Below are 22,749 nucleotides of genomic sequence, written 5' to 3'. Positions count from 1 at the left end.
TCTGTACACCTTACACGCTGGACGACATTTTTCTGGTTTTTATCGAGACGTCCAACCTGGCAGTTAGATATACAACAAGATAAGGACACGATTACGAAATATGATCGTTTGCTGACGCGCTTATGTATATACAAGTGAGCGGTGTTTGCGCATGCATTCTGCAGGACCGAGAAAAGAGGTGGAAGGCTGGAGTTGAGTTAACGTTACAGTATAAGCGAACTCTGAAGCTAGCAGTGTATGTATAGTCTGTCCTGCATGGAATTGCATTCGGAGATGCGTTAAACGCATTATTTCAGTTTGTTTATACTGTGTTGTTTTATATCAGGTGCTTATTGTTGTGCATGTCAAGAATACTGTAAATCTGGCCTTGTTGGCGGTGTCAGATGTAGCGCTAACAGTCTAATAGTGTATTAGTGCTTTGTTGCTAATGGTAATAGATTTGTTTACATGCCCAATTTCGTGTTGGCTTTGTGTGTTTGTCATTGTGTGTTTAGAAGACATCGGTATCGTGTTGTTGAACGGAAGCTAACGAACGGCTGTTGCTCCACGCATGCTACTTTAGCGAGGTTATAGCTAACATACAGCCAAACGCTGCATTCAGAAGTGTATTTATCACAGGAGCATGACGGCAGATCTGCAGAGATGACCGTAGCCGAATAAAAATGCGTTTTCAAGTGCTGTAGGATAAGGCGGAGAACGGAAAGCTCATGGCTGTGCGCCGTTAGCTCGCTTCAGCTCTCATAGGCCACGTCGCCTGTGTGTGTTGATGTGTTTGATCTACTGACAGTGGCGTTGCATGAATGCAAACAAGGAAAAGCTTGAAGTCGCCAACTGTGCGGAAGGGCTACGGAGGAATCGTCCAAGTAGTTGTGTCACAAACTTCAGGACACTTCAAGGTTGCTGTAAGCCGAATGGGGAAGAACATAAATCTTTCAAGATAGACAACTTCGTAAAGCAGTGGCCACATCACTAGTATTTTAACGTGCTGCGCTCACACAAAGCCAGAGATCGTAATCTGTGCGTCTTCGATTAAGCGATGATCGGCTTCGGCGCGAATCGACGCGGAGGTCGCCTCCCGTCCTTCATCCTGATCGTGCTATTGGTGATTATTGTCATTCTGTCGTTTAACTACTGGAGCGTGTCCACTAAGCACGGCCGGCTGCTGGACGAGCTGGCCGAGATTCAGACGCAGGTGAAGCGCACGGACGCGGCGCGCTCCCGCCTGGAGAAAAGAAACTCCGAGCTGATGATGCAGGTGGACACGCACCGGAAACAGATCGATCAGAAGGACGGAGACTACAGCGTACTGGAGAGCAAACTGCAGGCCAGGGATGCTTTGGTCAAAGCCTGCACCGATGAAAAGGTGGGTGAGAGGAAAGAAACACGAGAGTTTACACATAAATACATGTCACTAATGTATAACAGATTTACCTTTGGTCTGTGAGTCCAGCCACTGTCATGCTTTATATATCCTTGCAAATGAACTTTACAGACCAGAAACCTCCCACCCAAACTCTTGACCAACACAGGGGCCTGAAGTATACAGGCTGGAGTTCATAAACGCTTAAATTGACAACTTTTACTATTATTATTCAAAATTCAAGAGCTTTATTGTCATATGTACTAGTACAATGAAATTCTTACTTTGTTTACTCCTCTCCAGAATGACAGGGTAGAAGATGAACAAACTTAACTTACTAGGACAATACAATTTACATTGAATATATAGAATATACAGTAAAGTATAAAACTGAAAGAATAATAAAAATAGAGAACAAAATTTGCATATTAGAAAAACTGTTGACAACAAAAATTCTTCTCTGGATCATATCACACTATCACTTTGTATCATAAAGAAAGACCCATTTATCACCAAGGCCAATAAACTGGCTGATATTTGTTTATTATTGAAGTTTTCAGCATAGTTTTTGATTCCAATTAACCAGTGGGTAATGCACTTTTTCTCAAATTTTTGTAAATTAAATAAACATCGCATAAACATGTTCGTTTAGCAAATGCGTACAGTTGACCATTAGTTGAGCCAATGTCATTATGTTGAGCTGATCATCGATCACTGTTATATAATGCTTTAGTTGCACATAAGGGCACAAATATAAGGGCGTTCTATATGTTTATCTTCTCTATGGATAGATGATTAGAATAATGACTCCAAATGGCATTGTCTGAAACAAAGAGTACCCATTGCACATCCTGTAAGTCTGTTTGTTTAGCTCTTCAGTCATTTGGAGAAGGTTTTATTGCTGGTGTTGCTTAGTTAATGCAAACAAAGTTGTCTAGTTAATTGTCTTGTCCAATGCATAGTTCCATATTTCAGGAAGTATATATATGTGGTCCTGGACCACAAAACCAGTCATAAGGGTCAATTTTTCAAAATTGAGATTTATATATCAACTGAAAGCTGAATAAATAAGCTTTCCATTGATGTATGGTTTAGTATGACAATATTTGGCTAAGATACAACTATTTGAAAATCTGAGGGTGCAAAAAATCTAAATATTGAGAAAATTGCCTTTAAAGTTGTTCAAATGAAGTTCTTAGCAATCCATATTACTAATCAAAAATGAAAATTTCATATATTAACGGAAGGAAATTTACAAAATATCTTCATGAAACATGATCTTTCCTTAATATCCAACTGATTTTTGGCATAAAAGAACAAATATATATAGCCGTGGTACTGAGGTCTGGTTTTGTGATCCAGTGTCACACAGTTCACTGACCAGATTTTCCTGTTATCTTGTGCCACACATACGCACAGTGCTTTTAAAAGCAATTACATAGTTCTTCTAAAGAAGTAGGTTTGCTGATACTAACTGTTCTCTTTGTGCCTGTTCTACTAGTTGTGCCTGCAGATAAGGCGGTTTTCCTATTGTGTGACGTGTTCAGTCAGCAGGTTGCGTGACACACGGCAGCACTGACTTTTGCTGTGCTGCTTTACTTCCAGTGAAGTAGATATATATAGGCTTCCCATCTAAAGAGAAATTAATAAAATTTTATATTAATGTAATATGGGTGTTCCCCTTTACGATGTTTTGTTTGTGTGAATTTGCTCTTTTTGAGTAAAAAAATATTCCCTACACCATTAACATCTAAAATTAACACTAAAATGTGAGCTGACAGGACAGAGAGCATCCCGCCATGCCGCTCTTTATGGATTCACGCCATGGGCTTCCCTGTGGTTGTGTGACACAGCTGAGAGCTCATGGTCAGGGCCCATCTGTGTGCCCAAGGCTGTGAGAGCCCCCCACGCTCCTTCACATCTCCTGGTCTTCCTACACTGCCCTCTGTCTCTCTCTTTGTTCTTGATATTATATCAACACAATTGTTGGGAGCCTGTCATTGCTAGGGCTAGAAGGCAATAACCATTTATTCTTGCTTATTTTCTTTACATAAATTACGTTTAGGAAGAATATGTATTTTGAAAAAAAAATTTAATGGCAATCATTCCATCTAAAGCACTCCTGTTTTCTCTCCGTCAGCCTATGGTTTACAGTAAATTGATCAGTTATCTTGGTTATTGTTTGAAGATGTCACAGTTGCAGAAGTTCGTTTTTGATAGACTTCTGTGCCTCGGTTTTGTCTACCTGAAAAGGAACTGGGTACATGAGCATTGAAATTCCATGTGCATTTAGATGCCTTGTACCATTATAGATTGATGCTGTGTGCTGCAGCAAATGTTTGGTCATATTGCTCACTCAGGCCCCTTTACAGATTATTACCCTTTCACATTCATTGCCTATAGCAGTGCTTGTAAAATGTGGTCGTGTTTTAGAAGGCACCCTGAAGCTTTGCAATCTTGTACAGTCTGAATTAACGGAAAATGTTAATTTATATCATGTGTCCTGGTGTATGTTGCTATATTTTAACTTACTTTTTCACCTATTTCTTCTACACGGAAGTACGCCTATGGGCAAGACTCACGGTTTGTTAGCCGTTATAGGAAAATAAAAAGAAGAATAACGACATGCAGTAAACGGTAAAACTTTGCGCTTCAAATCAGTATGCTCATAACTAAAGCCGAAGTTTACTTCCAGAATAAAAATATACAGATAATTTACTCACCCCATTATCATCAAAGATGTTCATGTCTTTCTTTCTTCAGTCGTAAAGAAATTGTTTTTTGAGGAAAACATTTCAGGATTTCCATATGGTGGACTTCTATGGTGCCTGTGAGTTTGAACTTCTAAAATGCAGTTTAAATGCAGCTTCAAAAGGCTCTAAAAGATCCCAGGCGAGGAAGAGGGGTCTTATCTAGCGAAGCGATCGGATATTTAAAAAAAATTACAATTTGTATACTTCGTAACCTCAAATGCTCGACTTGTGTAGCTCTGCGTGTACTCGGTTTTATTCCGGTTCAAGACAGTTAGGGTATGTCAAAAAACTCCCATCTCATTTTCTCCTCCAATTTCAAAACTGTCTTACATCGCTGTTTTACCTATTTTTGTAAAGGGCGTTTAATCTTCCTTGCACATTCACTTTGTAAACACTGGGTCGGTACTTCTGCAGTGATGTAGGGCAATTTTGAAGTTGGAGGAGAAAATAAGATGGGAGTTTTTCAACATACCCTTACTGTCTTAAACTGGAATACACAGCACATGCAGAGCTAGACAAGACAAGCATTTGAGGTTAAAGAGTATATAAATTGTAATTCTTTTATAGAAAAGAACTGATCATTTCGCTAGATAAGACACTTCTTCCTTGGCTGGGATCATTTAGAGCCCTTTGAAGCTGCATTTAAACTGCATTTTGGAAGTTCAAACTCGGGGCACCATAGAAGTCCACTATATGGAAAGAAATCATGAAATGTTGTCCTCAAAAAACATAAGTTCTTCATGACTGATAATACATTAAAATGCGGCAAGACACACCAATTTGCAATATCAAACAGCAAAGCAAACTATTTCGTACAGCTAAAAATAGCTGGATGTGACCGTAAGCGAGAGCCATAAAATTTACATATGGATGTACCCTCTCTTACGGGAGAAATAAGGTGGAATAAGGCATACAAATTTTGTTTAAAGTTTCCAGTCACATTTTAGTTTGGGAACCAATTCTCACTATTAACTGTTAAATACAACTTTTGCCTTTGCTGCTTATTAACTGTATATAATAAGGTAGTTGTCAAGTTTAGATATGGGATTTAAAATATGGTCATGCAGAATAAGGCATTAATATGTGACCCTGGACCACAAAACCAGTCTTAAGTCGCTGGGGTATATTTGTAGCAATAGCCAAAAATTCATTGTATGGGTCAAAATTATTGATTTTTCTTTTATGTCAAAAATCATTAGGAAATTAAGTAAAGATCATGTTACATTAAGATTTTTTGTAAAATTCCTACTGTAAACCTATCAAAATGTAATTTTTGATTAGTAATATGCATTGTTAAGAACTTAATTTGGACAACTTTAAAGGTGATTTTATATTCTCAGTATTTTGATTTTTTTTAATTCTGTGAGTGGATTTTCTTGATAAAGCTGCTAGATCTTCAATAACTGATCATGGCAGCACTTATTTTACACCTTTTTTATGGGGTCATTCATTTTATACCTTGTCATGGGTTTAGGAATTGGATCTGTTCCCTGCTGGGAATGTCACTATTGTCATCCTGTTTCCTGTTCTCTATACCAAAGGTTGAGACCTTATGCTATGCACACACAGACACACCTATTCACTTGTACTTTCCTCTTCACTATTGCTTTGTGGCCTCTCCAAGGAAAACGTTAACTGTTTGCATTTCTATTCATCTCAGCGGCAATTGTTCAGATGACGTGTGCAAACTTGACAGGCTAGGCCATTGTTGTCGAAAGCAGCAAGTCAAGGGCCAAAATCTTGATTTCTAGAGAACAGTTGTCAATGAAGAAACATGTCTTTTCTCTCTGAACATTATAATGATCATCGCCTTTGGCTCTTCAGGTTGTTGATGGTGATACAAAGATCAGCCATATTCTTTTTGAATTATTTATCATTCTAGTAAATGTTTTATTATGTAGGAATAGAATGAAGCTGTGAAGCGTAGGACCCTTTGCAAATAATTGATATCTCAGTAATGAAGTTTGTTGTAAAGCTTGTGGGCTACTGGAGCTGACATGCAAATGGTAGCAAAGCTGAACGAACCCATTTTTGAGGTTACAAATATTTCTTTTCTTACGCATTTTGTTGTCAGTTTGCAAACTGTAATTAAATACCATAATACAGTACTGCCACAGTAAAATAAAATAATGCTGTCAGTATTTACTAAAGATGTGCAGTAAAGAATTAGCTCTGAAAAGGCTTGAACACAGTTATTTTTGCGCCTGACCTTATCTAATATGCATTTGTAGAAGTTTCCCTTTCAGACACAGTTTTTGGGAGGAGAATATTAAAATGAATCAAGCAATGCATTTTACTTTTATGTTTGCAGGGCTCAGCACTAAAGATTTTTTCTACTGGCCCGGTCAATTTTCACTGGCCCTGCCACAAAAAAAAAAAGAAAAAAAAAAAAAAAGTTGCTGTTATCATTGTTTTTGACCCATGTTATCTTTTATTTTAATAAATAAGCTTATATGACACACATTTTACAAACTAATTAAATTCTCGATTCCAATTTCAGTACCAGAGCAAAACCTACTAGCCAAACAAATATAAAGTTCAAACATTATTTGTTTGTTTAAAAATTTGTTTACGGATGCACCGAATATTCGGCCACCGAAAATTTTCGGGCGAAAATGGCCCAAAAGTGCATTTTCGGTTTTCGGCCGAAAGACTTTTATCACCGAAACAACACGGCCGAAACAGCATGTTGACGCAAACAGAAACCGCCGCCTGCACGTGCTTGTCTGAAGCAACACGTCTGCGGAGTGGACGTATTTCAGTATATCTGAGAGAAAGACCCATGGATAGCGATTTGCAAAACTTGTAATGCCGAAAATTCAAGAGGGGGTGTGTCTGCAGTCGTGCGTGCAGCCATTCATGAGAGCAGAGATCGGTGCATTGCACGCAGACAGATGTAGCTTTCAGTGAGTGAAAAACAATGGCTTTATGTTGGTGTTATATCGCAAAATTTTAAAGATATGTCTATATACTGCATTTTTATAAATATTTTTGTTTTAAACCATGGAGGTGAGCCAATGGATATCACACAAGCAACGTGAAAACTGATCAATATGTTAAAGTGAAAGTAAAAACTGACAGTTCTTTCAGCACCTGATGTTCTTTCTCTCAGATACAATGAGAGGCGATTATACTTCATATGCTGATATTAATTTAGCCCCCTAATATTTTTCTTGTGCCCCGAACATGGTGGGAAAAAAAAATAAAAAGAAACGTATTTTGTGTAAGGTTTGTTTTTGAAAGTCGGTTCTTGAAATAAAGCTCTTAATTTTCATTGATGACTGCAGTGTTATTAGGGGTTAAGAAAGTCTTAATTATGATTTCAGGTGGTCTTAAATGTGGGGACTGAAAGACAAGAATTGCGATGATGACACTTCAAAAGGTTATCCATTGAATAAATATGAGCGATGCACGTTTCAAAGTCATTTGCTGCGCTGCTTTGTGTAGCATTCTGATAGCGCCTCCTGCTGGAAGAGAAACACGTAGAGTTGGAAATGTGAACTGATGGATCCACAAGATAATATGTTTTAAAAATTTAAACAATTTAAACAAAGGCTGTAAAATATATGTATGTTATTTAAGTAATATAATACTTGATTGATAATAATTGTTTAAATTAATATAATTGATTTATTCTTTAACTTTAATATTAATTTATGCAATTGCAATGCCTTGATTTTAGTAAGATTAGTACACAATCATAGTTATAAATTCAATGGTACTAATAATTGCCATAATTCTTTCGGTGTTTCGGTTTTCGGCCTTGGTTTCCTCTTTTTCGGTTTTCGGTTTCGGCCAAGAATTTTCATTTTGGTGCATCCCTAATTATTATTACTTTATTACTAATGAAAAGATTACGGACAGACTGAAAGAATGCAAATTCAGTCTCTGCCAGCAGGTGGTGCTTATGGAACACCAGTGCTACTACATTTTCTTGGTTACCGCTGTAAACAAAGCAGTAAGTAAACAAGTGAATGACACTTTAAATGCATTATACAGAGGCAAATGATAAGAAAACGCCATGTAATTTTTTTTTCTTAGTCATTCATATAAACCTCAGTTTCAATATTTAGGAAACATTTCCAATATTTTTCGCATTGTGAACCATGATTTTGCTTTGCCTGCTAAGGTATTTTTTCCTCTTTGCATTTGTCTTCGGCGTCTCTGGCCTCGGGTGGGGGGTGCCGGTAGCCAGTAGCCAATGGTACTTTTTTTGCTCTGTTATTACATGTTAAATCGGACTTTTATTTTGACAGGTTGCCGTGAAGTTTGTGTGTGTATAAAGTATGATATGATACTAGTTTTCTCAAATCAAACAGTAGAATTCACATGAAGTGACACTTACATCAGCTCTGGAGATTGTTTATATGTTCATGTGAGATGCAAAAATTGCAGAAAATTACCGGGAGCTTCACGAGTGCTTTGTATTTGTGAAGTAAATAAAACCGCGTCTCCGCCATTCATACACAGCAAACGGAACATGCAGGATTCATATTTAAATGGTCTTTTTGCATTTGAGTATTCACAGACACTAGTCCATATCACGATTCAAATTAAGTGACAGACCAGGCCCCCCCCCCCCCCCCCCCCTAATATAATGGCAGGGGAAACACTGAATTTGAATATAGATCAATCATTGTTAAAGCTATAAAGTTACTCGTCAAGACAGGTATTCTGACATACTTTTGTAGGCTATTTGAATTAAATTTTAAATTAAAAAGGCTTAAAAACTCTCTTGACGGCGCAGCATATTGACAAATGTGTCAACTGTCCCGGGCGTCTTTGTGTCAACTGTCCCGGGCGTCTTTCATGCTGGCCCCTGGCCATCAGGCACTCCTTATTGTCGAGCCCTGGTTTGTGCTTGTCAAATTGCTGCTATTTTGCGCCATTGTTTAACGCACAAAAGAAGCATGTGTTAAAGCAGGCAGTAGTTTGCGCTGTTCTTGGTAGATTGCACTGGTCATTATGGAAATTATTTGGCTGCGCCTGTGTTCTTAAATGTGCACATTGTTAGTAAATAACACACAGAAATTTCCCCTCCCATCTGCTCTTTTATGGACTTGTGCTCCAATGCTAATTTGCCCTGTTTAGTCAAACTGGCCCTTAATCTCTCCCTTCCAAGTACTTGGCCACATCCTGGTATGTAACAGCCACTTCATATTGACTTTTGTTTCATTTAAGGTCCTAATTGTTATGGATGAAGATCAGTTCTCCAAGTCTATGGATCTGTGAGTGATTGTTGCCCTGAGCCAAATATTGTAAAAGAGTGGAAGTGGTTTGAAATGATGCAGTGAGCTTCTATTGCTCTCTTACCTGCTGATGAGAAGGATGCCAAGCTCAGCTGTTTTCTCTACAGGGTGACATTGATGCTTTAATTACTGCCCTTTCTCCTGTGTGTGATTCCTCCTTAATTTCTACATTAAATTGGGTGACTGATCAGCCTAATAGTGGAATCAGCAGAAGAAGGGGTGTGATACTAGTTAGTGTATGGTTAGGGGTCACTGTAAGGTCTGGCAGTTAGCTTCCAGTCGGTAGATGCCAGTCCAGCAACTGCAACTGAGATGAATCGGGGAAACAAACAGTTTTCTTCAAGTATTATAAACCTCTTTGGCTTTGTGTCTGAGAGTAACTGCAAGCCTCTGCTTCCTCTCAGGTGTCGAAAGAGTAATAGATGGAGGCGTAGGATTGGAAAACAAACACAGTGGAAGCTCGATTTAAGTTGGCTCCCTCGCTTTTTTACAAATTGATATTGATTAGATGAAGCACCATTGTAAAATCTATAGGATGAGCACACATTGAGCTGACCCTTCAGCAGTGTTAGTGAGTTCTGCATACATGCAGTGCTGTTTTGCTGTATTTCCTTCTGCTTTTCTGCCGGTAGCAGTAGCTCCAGGCTTATCGGACCTTTATAATAGCACATTGCTCAGTCCTTATGTCCGCTGCCCTTGCAGCTTAATTTGCCTTGCTGACTATCATCTTGACTTGTGCTTCGAGCCAGGGCTCTGCTCTCAGCAAAATCCAAGCTCTGACTATGTCCACGTCCCCCTCAGTGTATTTGTCATCTTGATCACAATTCCCTCTGAGCTTCCTCCTCTCAATCCTATCGCAAAATCACAGCCGCCTCTTTTACAGCAGTAAAGCTCTGGAGATTGAATTCTCTTACTGTGGATCAGGGAAAAGGAATTGGACAACAATACTGTTAGAGTCATAAAAAAGGCAATGCTGAAAAGTGTGTGGTACTGTAGGTAGCTTTACCCAGTTTCTCATGGGCTTAAAATGTCCAGGGGATCTAAAAAAAAAAAAGAAAGAAAGGCAATTAGGAAAGAAGTGCCAGAAACACTATTTCAAATTTTTGGGGCAAAACAAACCAATATACTGTATATATAAACACTTTTGTTCAAAAGTTTAGCATCAGTAAGATTTTTTATGTTTTTTTTTAAGTCTCTTATGCTCATCAGAGTTCCATTTGTTTGATTAAAAAATACAGTAAAAAATTGTGTTATGAAATATTATTGCTATTTAAATTAAGTTTTCTATTTTAATACACTTTGAAATATTTATTTCTGTGATGCAAAGCTGAATTTTCATCACACGATCCTTGAGAAATCATTCTAATATGCTAATTTATTATCAATGTTGGAAAGAGTTGTGCTGCTTAAGATGCTTTGGGACCTGTGAAACCTTTTCAGGATTATTTGATAAATAAAAAGTTAAAAAGAACAGCATTTATTCAAAATAAAAAATCTTTTCTAACAATATAAGTCTTTTCTATCACTTTTTATCAATTTAACACATCCTTGCTGAATGAAAGTATTAATTTCTTTCAAAGAAAGAAAGATAGAAAAAAAAAAATTACTGACCCCAAACTTTAAAGGGTAGTGTATATTATTACAAAAAAAATTCAGTTTGAAATCAGCGCTGTTCTTGTTAACATTTTATTCACCAAAGAATCCTGAAAAAAATATCACAGGTTCCAATTTTTTTTTTTTAATTTAGCAGCACAACTGTTTCCAACATTGAAAATAAGTCAGCATATTAGAATGATTTCTGGAGGATCATTTGACACTGTAGACTAAAGAGTAATAATGCTAAAAATTTCAGCTTTGATCACAGCAATAATTCTATTTTTATTTTATATATTCTATATTTTAAGTTGGAAATTGGGGGAAAAGTAAAATCTAAGAGTATAAAACAAATATTATACAGAAAATTATGTATTGTATGTATACTGTTACATTATTTACCTTTTTATGCTATTTTCTGTTAAGCTATTTTGGAGTATTATAAATGGCAAATTAGTTATTGCTTTCAGATACTCAAAACTATTTAATTTGTTGTGTTTTTCCAGACTAAACCCGTAAAATCTCATATGGCATAATTCATTGAATATTTTAAAAATATAATTTTTGTATGATGTTGTATTTCTGTTTTTCCTTTCTTTTTTTTTACCCAGAATAAAATGCAAAATGATGTCAGCGCCCAGATGTCAGAGATTCACAGACTGAAAGGTAAGAAGTGCTCACTAGAGGGTGCTACTTCTCAGTATTGCCTCTTTGTCAGTGAAATATAGTTGTGGTGGGGTATGCAAGTGATGTAGTCTTCTATTTTTGTACATTTTCTCATGTGGTTATGTTGTTTCTTCCTACTCCACACTGATATAAACATATCATGTTGGCTAATATTATTCATATTGTTGTGTTTTGGACTGCTAATCTAATGGGGCATGCAGTCATGTTTGATTAAATATATGTGTGTGTACATTTTTACAGAGCAGGTGAAGGAGTTGAGACAGGAGGTCATCCGACAGGAAGACCAGCTGAGGGAAGTGCGGAAAAACAGCACCAATTTGGAAAAGAAGCTAGAATATGAGAGGTGAATGGACCCATACCCTGAAAAAAGGGGTCTTTGGTTTCTGTGCACTTCCATCTCTACATTAGGGATTGGTTTAAATGTTAGACCAGTTGATCATGCAAATATAAATCTGTAATGTAATATGTGCATTGCAGCTTGCAGTGTGGCCGACAAATAACTGAGCTGAAAGCAGAATATGAAGAAAGCAAGAAAAGAATAGAAGAAGAGGCAGCAAAACTCAGACAGGTTGGATATGGAGGACTTGAAAACTGACAGTTTAAACTTTAACTTGTCTTCACCAACACTCTGTATTTTACAAAAACAAAAAACTTTCTCATTGCAGAGTTTATTAGAGAATCGTAAAGCAGACACAGGGGGTCGGCAGGTGGAGGTGGATCTTGATCAATCCATCAAAAGAAAAGAGGAGGACACTGCGGAACGCCACACAGTGGCTGCACGACGAAATGAAGGCCCAGTTCTTAAAGGTAGCAGAAAAAACCTAAATGAAAAGATACATAAACATTTTGACCGAAAACAAAAATTTAATTCTCTTCCCTTTTTTCTATCACGTACACTCAAGATGATCTGGGTAAACCTGGTAGCGATGCTGGCATGCCTGGCATTGAGGACAGTGAAGTAGGCAAGATAGAAGATGCACAGTTTGGTAAGTGTCACAAAGTAAAAAACTAGAAGAGTCATCTTGCTGATGAGTAACCGAGAGAATAAACTCTGAAGCATGCTGAAAATAAGAGTTCATGTCAGTTACTTCGTTCAGATTTACATTTTATGTTTCTCCAGCCCTAAAGAAACCAGCCATCACGCCACAGAAGCACATGGAGCCCGCAGAAGCTGCAGCATTGCTGAAGGAGGAGAGGGCAGGGTTTGGAGCTGGAGCTGGTGCCAGACCAGGGGATGATTTGGCCCGCGGGCAACCATTGGACCGACCAGACGTACCCCATGATGAAAACCTGCATTTGGAGAACAACGACATACCTGTGCAGCAGCAAGTTCCAAAGCCGGTGGCAGACAGACCCTTGCTGTTTGACAAAGATAGTAAGGCAGGCATAAAGGCAGATGAGTTTGGGGAGCAGCGCAGACAGCTGGGAGGTGAGATTTGTTGATGTTATATCTGTGCTTCTATTGCTTATATAGTACAAGGATTACAGAAAAGAGGTGGTCTACTATCGAAAGAGGAGGTGCAACTAAAAATCAAAAAGCCAATTCAGTTTAAAAGGTGCAGCACTCACTCTTGAAGAAATCAAAACTTTATTGACGTTTCGGCCATTGTCAAGTTCTTCGTCAGACATCAAGAACAGCAGTACCAAACAATGCTTTAAACATTCTTGCATTCAGCAACTAGGGGAGTGGCTTCCAAACAAGTTTAAAGGAGTAGTTCACTTCCAGAACAAAAATGTACAGATAATGTACTCACCCCGTTGTCATCCAATATGTTCATGCCTTTATTTAGTCGTAATAAATTATGTTTTTTGAGGAAAACATTTCAGGAATTATCTCCATATAGTGGACTTCTATGGTGCTCATGAGTTTGAACGTCCAAAATGCCATTTCAATGCAGCTTCAAAGAGCTCTACTCTATCCCAGCTGAGGAATAATGGTCTTATCTAGCAAAACGAACGGTTATTTTTTTAATCTCAAATGCTTGTCTTGTCTAGCTCTGCCATGCACATGCATACTCTGTGTAATTCGGGTCAATACAGTTACGGTATGTCAAAAAACTCCCATCTCATTTTCTTCTCCAACTTCAAAATCGTCCTACATTACTGTTTTACCTTTTTTGTAAATTGCGTTTGACCTTCTTTGCATGTTCACTTTGTAAACACTTGGTCGGTACTTCTGCAGCATGGCAGAGCTAGACAAGATGAGCATTTGAGGTTAAAAAGTATATAATTGTTTTTTTTTTCTTAGAAAATGACCATTCGTTTCGCTAGATAAGACCCTTATTCCTTGGCTGGGATTGTTTAGAGCTCTTTGAAGCTGCATTTAAACTGCATTTTGGGCATTCAAACTTGCGGGCACCATAGAAGTCCACTATATGTGGATAATTCCTAAAACAATGGGGTAAGTACATTTTATCTGTAAATTTTTGTTCTGGAACTCAACTACTCCTTTAAGGAGAGACAATGATCCATAGCTGGAAAGGAAAAACAGATAATCTTATATTGCTTATACTAACACTTTTCAATTGTTGGCTGTCTTAGAAATGTGATGCAGGATCCAAATATACACTGACACACACATAGTTACCATGCAGACAGGAAGGATTATATTATTGCAGGGCACACCAAGCAAAACTGTATTAAAATGACTTTATCTTTTTCTGAATGCATTTTTAATAATACTTTATTACTATAGGGGCATTTTTTAACTTAAATTTTCTCCATTTCTGGATGATATTACCATAAGCTTTAACAAAAACTACTTGCTCACACACTGATATTTCCATCAGACGGTGCAATATAGTTTTGTCCTTGTATTTGTGTATGGCCTCTGATTTCTTTGTACCGGGGAAGCCATGTAGTAGAGCTTCTGTTCTTTTATTATGTGTCTCTTTTTTTCTCTTTCTGGGGAGAAGCTGCTCTGTTTTCATCTTTCTTGTGGTCTACGTCAGCGGTTCCCAATTCCAGTCCTCGCGACCCATCGCTCTGCACATTTTGTGTGTTTCACGCATCGCTTCTGACGTTTGTTCTATTCCAACGTTACTGCCCTTCGAAGTGGACATCACAGGATATTCCGCCATTATTCATTAGTTTGAAGCAAGCGTATGTGTTCCATTTGAAGGTCATTAAAGTGTGCGAGACGTAAATTTAAAATGCATTTATTTACAGATGCACTTATGTCACACTTCTCTAGTAAGTTTCATCTGTGTGTGAAGACGCTACATGCGGTGGCGTAGCGCAAATATGTGAATGAATGTTTCGAAGTATAGTAAACAGATTTCCCCCGCTTAGGGAGCAGGGTGCAATGAACACTTTGCAGGGACCATGTCAATCGGATCGCAGTTCCGGACCTCACTTCTAATGAGCTGGTTATCTGAATCAGGTGTGTTAACTAAGAGAGACATGCAAAATGTGCAGAGCGGTGGGGCGCGAGGACTGGAATTGGGAACCGCTGGTCTACGTGACCCTGTCATTAAATGAAATTTATATTTTCATGGGAATAATGGAGATTAGAGACACAGCATCAAGTACACTTCTTTACTTGTAGAAATGTACCTTTTTTAATATCCTGTACTGTTTCTGTGCTTGTTTTATTAGCTGAAGGTTTAAAGGCAGAAGGAGTTGGACTTCCTCCTCCTATTAACCCGGCTCAGGTCCTTCCCAAACCCATTGACCCGCACAACGGCAGAGATCTTGCACCTGCTGACCTTCCACGTCACCGCCAGAGTGAGTATTAAATTGTACAAGGGTGGGGATAGGTGCAGTTTCTGAGAATGGCAAGAAAAAGCTTAAGCTATCCGCTTGCTGAGATGTGACGTATTAAGTACTGTTTCCGGGTCAAAGTCTACTCTGTTTCAAGTGAGAATACTATCTCAACAGCCATTTATGAGCACGATTCATTTATAGTGCACCTTTTAGCTAAATTTTCCCTTTTTTTTATTACAATGTACACTGCAGGCTCATTGTCTGGCCAATTGAGATTTCGGTCTCGAGGTTAAAAATCAGGACTTTTGGTTGTACTACAGTACACCGTGAGTGTATATTATCACTGTTTTCTGATAGAGCGTTTGGACCCAGAAACTGTGACAGGGTGATTTCAGACGTAAAGGATTATTTCATTTCCAGAATAAAAAAATCTTGTCATCCAAAATGTCTTTCTTTCTTCAGTCGAAAAGAAATTAAGGTTTTTGAGAAAAACATTCCGGTATTTTTCTACATGTAGTGGACTTCAATTGGACTCAATCGTTGAAGGTTCAAATTGCCGTTTTAACGCAGCTTCAAAGGGCTCTACACAATCCCAGACGAGGAATAAGGGCCTTATCTAGCGAAACGGGAAAAAAAATAATTCACGCATTACGTAATCATGTTGAGTAGGTCATGTGGTTTATTATATGTATATGTAATCCGGTTCAAAAAGGTAGCCATTTTCTCCTCTAACTTCAAAATCGTCAGACATCGTTGTTTTGCCTTTTTTTGTAAAGGGCAGTTGACTTTCTTTGCACATTCCCTTTGTAAACACTGGGTCGGTAATTCCACTTTTGAAGCTGCAATTTGGACCTTCAACCTGTTGGCTCCCATTGAACTCCACTCTATGGAGAAAATTCTGGAATGTTTCCTCAAAAACCTTCATTTCTTTTCGACTGTAGAAAAAAAAGACATGAACATCTTGGATGACATGGGGTGAGTAAATTATCAGGATTTTTTTTTATTCTGGAAGTGAACCTACCTTTAACAACTGGGTACTGATATTCCCATGTTCTCTCAACCCCATACGGTAATGGTTTCTGTAAAGTGCTGATGGGTTACCTTAACGTCTTTAGGCTCTCCCATCTTAAAATAATAGTTCACACATAAATTGTCATTCAAAACCTGATTTCATGCTTTGCATGGAACACAAAATAAGACATTCAGCAGAATGTTCAAGCTGCTGTTGAATTACCAACCACACAAGTTGATGGTAATTCTCACTGTCAAGTTTTTGTGTTTCACTTAGGAAAAATGACACGAGGCCGAGTACATGATTTTCATTTTGGGTAAACTATTCCTTTAGGTCTCTCTCTGGGGTTTAATGCAAAAGAAGCTGGCCCCATTCAAGCCAGCTCCCAGCCTTAAATCAGTTTCTCTGAGGTAGCAGATGAATGTGTGTATATGAAGCTCAGGCAGAGCATGTGTGTGAAATACAGATTGTAAAGCTCTGTTTGATTGGGTTCTCTGCTGATTACTGCACTGCCTGACTTTGCTCCATCTGCTAAACTCCTCCACACCACCATGTATCCCGTCCCACCCAGCCCTCCTTTCTTCTGTGTGAGCTCCTCTACCACCAGCTCCATTCCTCAGTTGTCCTCAGTTGTTTTTATTTCCTTCGGGCCTGAATTAGGGCATATACCGTTACTTTCCATGTAGTCTGATTGTCCTTTTCTTAGCTCTTTATTCTTGTGAATATGCTCCTGATCCTGTTTGCCCTTTCTGTGCTTTCTTTTACTATTCCCTTAATTTTCTTCTTTCCCTGCCTTTTACCACTTTAAAATTTTGCTCGTTCTTTTTCTTTTCTTCTCTTTCTCTCTCTTTCCTGATGGGGCCCTTCTCTGCCTCTGCAGGCCGTTTCTTTGATGAAAACGAGTCCCCTGTAGATCCGCAACACGGCAATAAGCTGGCGGACTATAACGGGGATGATGGCAACGTGGGTGAGTATGAGGCGGACAAGCAGGCCGAGCTGGCCTACAATGAGGAAGAGGATGGTGATGGTGGGGAGGAAGACGTCCAAGGTGAGCCAGGGGGAGTGCAACCGCTTTGCTATTCCGTCTCTTCTCCCCCTCCCTTGTGCTGTTGCTGTGCTGCTAAATTAAGCTGCTGGTTCAGTCATCATGGGCTCACAGCATACTGAAGTATCGTCAGCTCATTTGGCCTAATGCTTGAAAGAATTGTGAAAGGGGTCAATCGAGGGGGAAGCCCTCACCTCAGTGTGCTGAGAGCATGTGTGAATGAGAGAGAAAGTTATGAATGTGAGATTCTTAACCTGTCTGGACCATGTGGTTATGAGACTGAACCTTCTTTCCCAGCATGCCTCATTCCAGTCATTGTCTTTACTAATCAGCGAGCTTGTGTGTACTGTTGTGTTTTCAGTGCATGTGAAAGCCATAATACTTGTTTTGAGTCCTTTTTTCTAGGGATTTTGATGTTTTAAATGAGTTATTTTAAAGTCATTGTTGTTTAGCTGTGTAGACTGGACCGTCTTATTGCACCTCGCTAGTTTCTCCATTGTTACCATTTAACATTTGTGACAATTGCAAATGTCTCTTAGGCCATGTTCACAATGCAAAGTCTAAGTACTGACAACCACATGTAAGTGCAAGAATGAATCCTGTACATTTTCATTCCATGTATGTATACCATGGTTGATATTAGGGCTGCACGATATTTCCAAACAATCAATATATTTCCAAACAATGTAGTAATGTTAAGTTTTCTGGTTGATTATAACTAAAGTTAAAGTCAAAAGTTTGCTAAATCTGCAAGATGTAACTCTTTTACCAAAATAAGAGGGATCATACAAAACACTTATTTTTTTTTTATTTGGTACTGACCTGAATAAGATATTTCACATAAAAGACGTTTACATGTAGTCCACAAGAGAAAATAATAGTTGAATTTATAAAAATGACCCTGTTCAAAAGTTAACATACACTTGATTTTTAATACTGTGTTGTTACCTGAATGATCCACAGCTGTGATAATGATAGTTGTTCAGGAGTCACTTGTTTGTTCTGAACGGTTAAACTGCCCGCTGTTCTTCAGAAAAATCCTTCAGGTTTCACAGATTCTCTGGTTTTTCAGCATTTTTGCTGCCAACAATGACTGTATGGTTTTGAGATCCATCTTTTCACACTAAGGACAACTGAGGGACTCGTATGCAACAATTACAGAAGGTTCAAACGCTCACTGATGCTCCAGAAGGAGAAACAACGCATTAAGTGAAAGTGAAAACTTTTTGAATTTGAACATCAGGGTAAATTTAACTTATTTTGTCTTCATGTAAGTAGCTTCTGAAGTGCAGTACTAAATGAAAAGAAATATGATATTCAGGCAAAATAAGAAAAATGTACACATCATTCTGTGCAAAAGTTTACAGCCCTGGGTCTTAATGAATCATATTTCCTTCTGAAGCATCAGTGAGTGTTTGAACCTTCTGTAATAGTTGCATATGAGTCCCTCAGTTGCCCTCAGTGTGAAAAGATGGATCTCAAAATTGTCATTGTTGGAAAGGGTTTAAATACATAAAAATGCTGAAAAACTAAAGAGATTGTGGGACCTAAAGGATTTTTTTGAAGAACAGCAGGCAGTTTCAAACAAGTTCAGGGCAAACAAGGGACTCATAAACGACTATCACAGAAAAAAAAAAAAAAAACAGCTATGGATCATTCAGATAACTACACAGTATTAAGAATCAAGCGTTATGTAAACTTTTGAACAGGGTCATTTTTAGAAATTCAACTATTATTTTCTCTCGTGGATTATAGGTAAACCACTTGATGTGAAATATCTTACTCAGGTCAGTAGGCCTACTAAATAAACAATAACATGCATTTTTGTATAATCCCTCTTATTTGGCCAAAATTAACATTTAGCAGATTCTGAAAGGTGTGTATGTTAACTTTTGACTTCACCTGCATATATTACCAAGTTGAGAGTTGGTGTTATTTATTTTCTTAAGTTGATATTAAGATGACATTCTATGATTTTACATTATATTATGTAAGGCTACAGTCAAACACTGCTATTCACTTTCAGAAGTTGTCGTGAAGCATGCTGGTAATATTTTAAGTTTTTAAATGTATTTAAACAGATTTTAGAGCACTATTGTGTAATTGCATTAAGTTAGCACATCTATTTCTTCAATTTCATGCAGCCCTATGATAACCATAGAAATGTTTTGGCAGCTGTAAACAAAAAAAGTAGATAGTGGCCATTTACTTGACATTTTTGACAAAATTGCCAAATAGAGATGTATTACCATTTGAAAATTGTTAGTAAACCAAAAGGTCAGGCAGTGACAACCACATTTATATAAAATATGCATACTGTGTATGAACCAATCATCTTTTCTGGATTAGTATGTCTTGTATTCTGTATATACACAGAATTAAAATTTACAGGATTCACACATTTGAATGTGGTTGTTACTCCTAAAAATCTGCAGTGTGTATTTTGCCTTAGTAGCTTTAACTATTATTAGTTTGAATGTTTCTAGGCTTATTTTCTATACCTATATGAAAGTTACGCTAGTTAGTTAGTTAGTTAGTCAGCCATTGTCGTGGTTGTAATCACTGAATTGTAATTATCCCTGTTCTTCTATCTTTCAGACGACGAAGATCGGGAGGCTCCAGGTGAAAGGGCTGTGGATTATGGAAAGCGACATCAAGCCATTGACGTCCTGTAGTTCAATCTGTCAAAAATCCTTTACATTGAACTTTGGATGTTTCTGACAATGAAGTAGCCAAGTCAGGAAAAAAAAACTTTGGATTTCAGCTGCAATTTTTGGTATCGTGATTGGAGACATTCAGACTATTCAAACTGTTTCAGTGTCTTCAGAAAGGAACGAGTTTCAGCGGTTATGGCTGTGAAATCAGTGACTGCGGATGAGAGTTTTATTCAACTTAAATACAACAGTGATTTCATGATCTGCTGGAAATGTTTGCTTGCACATGACCTGATTTGAGTATTGTTTTCATGTTTTTGTTTTTTGTTTGCCCCCATCTGTAGCACAGGTCTATCAGAATTGGGATTTGGAACTATTGTACAAATGTTTTGTTTTCTTTTCTTTTTTTCTTTTGGATAATTCAATTCCCTCTCCAGGGACTGGATGACACTACTGTGAATAGATAATACGAAAGTAATATTTCTCTGTTAGATTCACAAAGTGGAACATATTGATACTACTGGTGAAAAGGACCTCTTACAACACCCACGCCAGTTTTTTTGTTTTTTTTTTAAGAACTGCTGAAAAGCATAACCTCCCTTTATCTTTTTGGAAAACTGTTCAACTGAATAGAAGTGTAAACTATGGGAAGATGCAATTGAGTTGCTGTTCAACTTTTTAACCTCTCTCTGGTACACAATGACACCGATTGGCCAGTCATTTGTTTTTGTTTTTTTGGGGAACTACTCTGTTTCTAATTCTGAAGGAGCACTCAGAAGTGCACATGAAGTCTTGTAAGGACATTGTTGCATGCAAAAGGCAGCCTTTGTAAATCAGCCTGTAGATCATCAAGAAAATGGAAAAAAGCAATACTCGGTGCCACAGACTAAACTCATCACAGCTGTTGGCCTGCTTCCTTTCTTACTGGTAGCTGTAGATGTACAGTACATACAAGGAGGAATCTGTGTGACGAGGAATGCTGTAAAATTGCTAAACTCTCAAATGGAAATAATGATCATAGACCTAACTGTTTGTGTTTGTTTCATAATCAAGCAAAATTTGGTAGGGTTGGCATACTGAATGTACTCTTTTAGCTTGTGATTGTTTTTGAGATCTGTCACATGGGTGTTTGGGCTCTCTTACCCAGCTGTGCAGTGCAATCCAAGGATAACGATTAACAAAATGCTCTATATTTCAAATAAACTTGTCCTGTTTTGGAAAAAGTACAAATCCTATCACTGTGACTGAAGTTTAGGAAGTAGTAGCATCAAGAAGAGCACCCAGAAATCTTCATTAATTTGTCCCAGGCTGCTTTACAAACATAAACGATTACATTACGGTAACAATAAAAGATTTTTCTCTATAAAGTTTTACTGTCTGTTTGCATTAAGCTATGTATGGAGCTTAAAATATGACAAAACTATTTGAATTGTGTACATTTGAATTATTGACAAGTGTCATTTAACAAAAGTTAATATTATGCAGCATTTAACATAGTTCTGAAGTTGATTTATTTTAAACTTGAATATTGAACATTTGAAATGTAACAATTACATTTTTTATGGCAGTTTTTTAATAGACATGTATTTTCAAAAAGTGGATTTTTAAGCCTTGTGCACACCGGGATGATTATCGAGCGCACTTATCTTTGTTCATACCCAAGCGATTTTCACTGGCGATGAGCCGAGTGAACGTGCAAATTCACTCCCTGACATTAGATGGCACTTAATGAAAAACAGAAATACACAAGGTGGCACTGATCTGCAATTCCTCTCCATTAAAAACTCCCTTATCGAGATTTTTGTAGTCGCTGTTGCATTTGTCATAAAGCTCTTTGTGTTTAGACACCAATAGGCACGTTTCCATTACAGATTTGCGCGAAACTTTGGCGCTATTTTATAAATGTTGATTAAAAAGTATTGCGAAATGACAGCGTTTCCTTTAACCGATGTTATGCGACTGAAACATAATTTTTTCCTTTCGCGATAAGTCATTGCAACGGATTTTTGTGGGATTTTTGGTATATTTAATTGAATGTGACCTGTAAATGTGGGGGGAAAAAGCGTTTCCATTGCTGAAAAACCACCTCATGCGAGCGTAAAACTTTTTTTGCGATATATGGTAGTCTTTGCAAAATTGACACGTTTTTATTAGGCAACAATACGTCTATTAAAAAACTGGCAGAAAAAAAATCAATTGTGTTAAATTTCAAATGTTCAATATTCAGGTTAAATTCGGAACTGTTAAATGCCACATGATACTCCATTTTGTTAAATGACACTTGTCAATATTTTAAATTCAAATAGTTTTGTCATATTATAAGCTCCATACATTTGTACCTTATATTTACCATATGTGTCCCTGGACCACAAAACCGGTCATAAGGGTACATTTTTTTTTTAAATTGAGATGTATACATCATCTGAAAGATGAATAAATAAGCTTTCCGTTGATGTATGGTGTGATGTACAGGACAATATTTGGCAGAGATGCAACTATTTAAAAATCTAGAATCTGAGGGTGCCAAAAAATCTAAATATTGAGAAAATTGCCTTTAAATTTGTCCAAATGAAGTTCTTAGCAATGCATATTACTAATGAAAAACTAAGTTTTGATATATTTACAGTAGGAAATTTACAAAATATCTTCATGGAACATGATCTTTACTTAATATCCTAATGGTTTTTTGGC

At 37.6% G+C, this 22,749-nt stretch overlaps 1 protein-coding gene across 2 annotated transcripts; it reads left to right on the top strand.

Annotated features, from left to right (window-relative positions):
- The first annotated feature begins 23 nt into the window (after positions 1–23).
- golm2 (golgi membrane protein 2) lies at positions 24–21,293 on the top strand. 2 transcript variants are annotated; one of them, XM_073836179.1, is made up of 10 exons: positions 24–1,363; positions 11,567–11,621; positions 11,883–11,985; positions 12,120–12,210; positions 12,308–12,449; positions 12,545–12,628; positions 12,763–13,071; positions 15,240–15,368; positions 17,240–17,407; positions 20,003–21,293. In XM_073836179.1, the coding sequence occupies exons 1-10, from the start codon at positions 1,037–1,039 to the stop codon at positions 20,077–20,079; spliced, it is 1,485 nt and encodes a 494-aa protein (XP_073692280.1). In that variant the 5' UTR covers positions 24–1,036; the 3' UTR covers positions 20,080–21,293. The 2 variants fall into 2 exon arrangements, with proteins under 2 accessions (XP_073692280.1, XP_073692281.1); XM_073836180.1 differs by lacking the exon at positions 17,240–17,407.
- The last annotated feature ends 1,456 nt before the right edge of the window (positions 21,294–22,749 follow it).

The sequence above is a fragment of the Garra rufa genome, chromosome 3 (genome assembly GCF_049309525.1).
Source record: "Garra rufa chromosome 3, GarRuf1.0, whole genome shotgun sequence".
NCBI lineage: Eukaryota > Metazoa > Chordata > Actinopteri > Cypriniformes > Cyprinidae > Garra > Garra rufa.
The sequence above is the reverse complement of the archived record's forward strand: the minus strand, read 5'-3'. Positions and strand labels throughout refer to the sequence as shown.

Coding starts and splice junctions, on each gene's coding strand:
- golm2 (XM_073836179.1), top strand. CDS start 1,037: ATGATCGGCTTCGGCGCGAATCGACGCGGAGGTCGCCTCCCGTCCTTC. Junction 11,622..11,882: donor AGAGATTCACAGACTGAAAG/GTAAGAAGTGCT, acceptor ACATTTTTACAG/AGCAGGTGAAGGAGTTGAGA. Junction 12,629..12,762: donor GATAGAAGATGCACAGTTTG/GTAAGTGTCACA, acceptor ATGTTTCTCCAG/CCCTAAAGAAACCAGCCATC.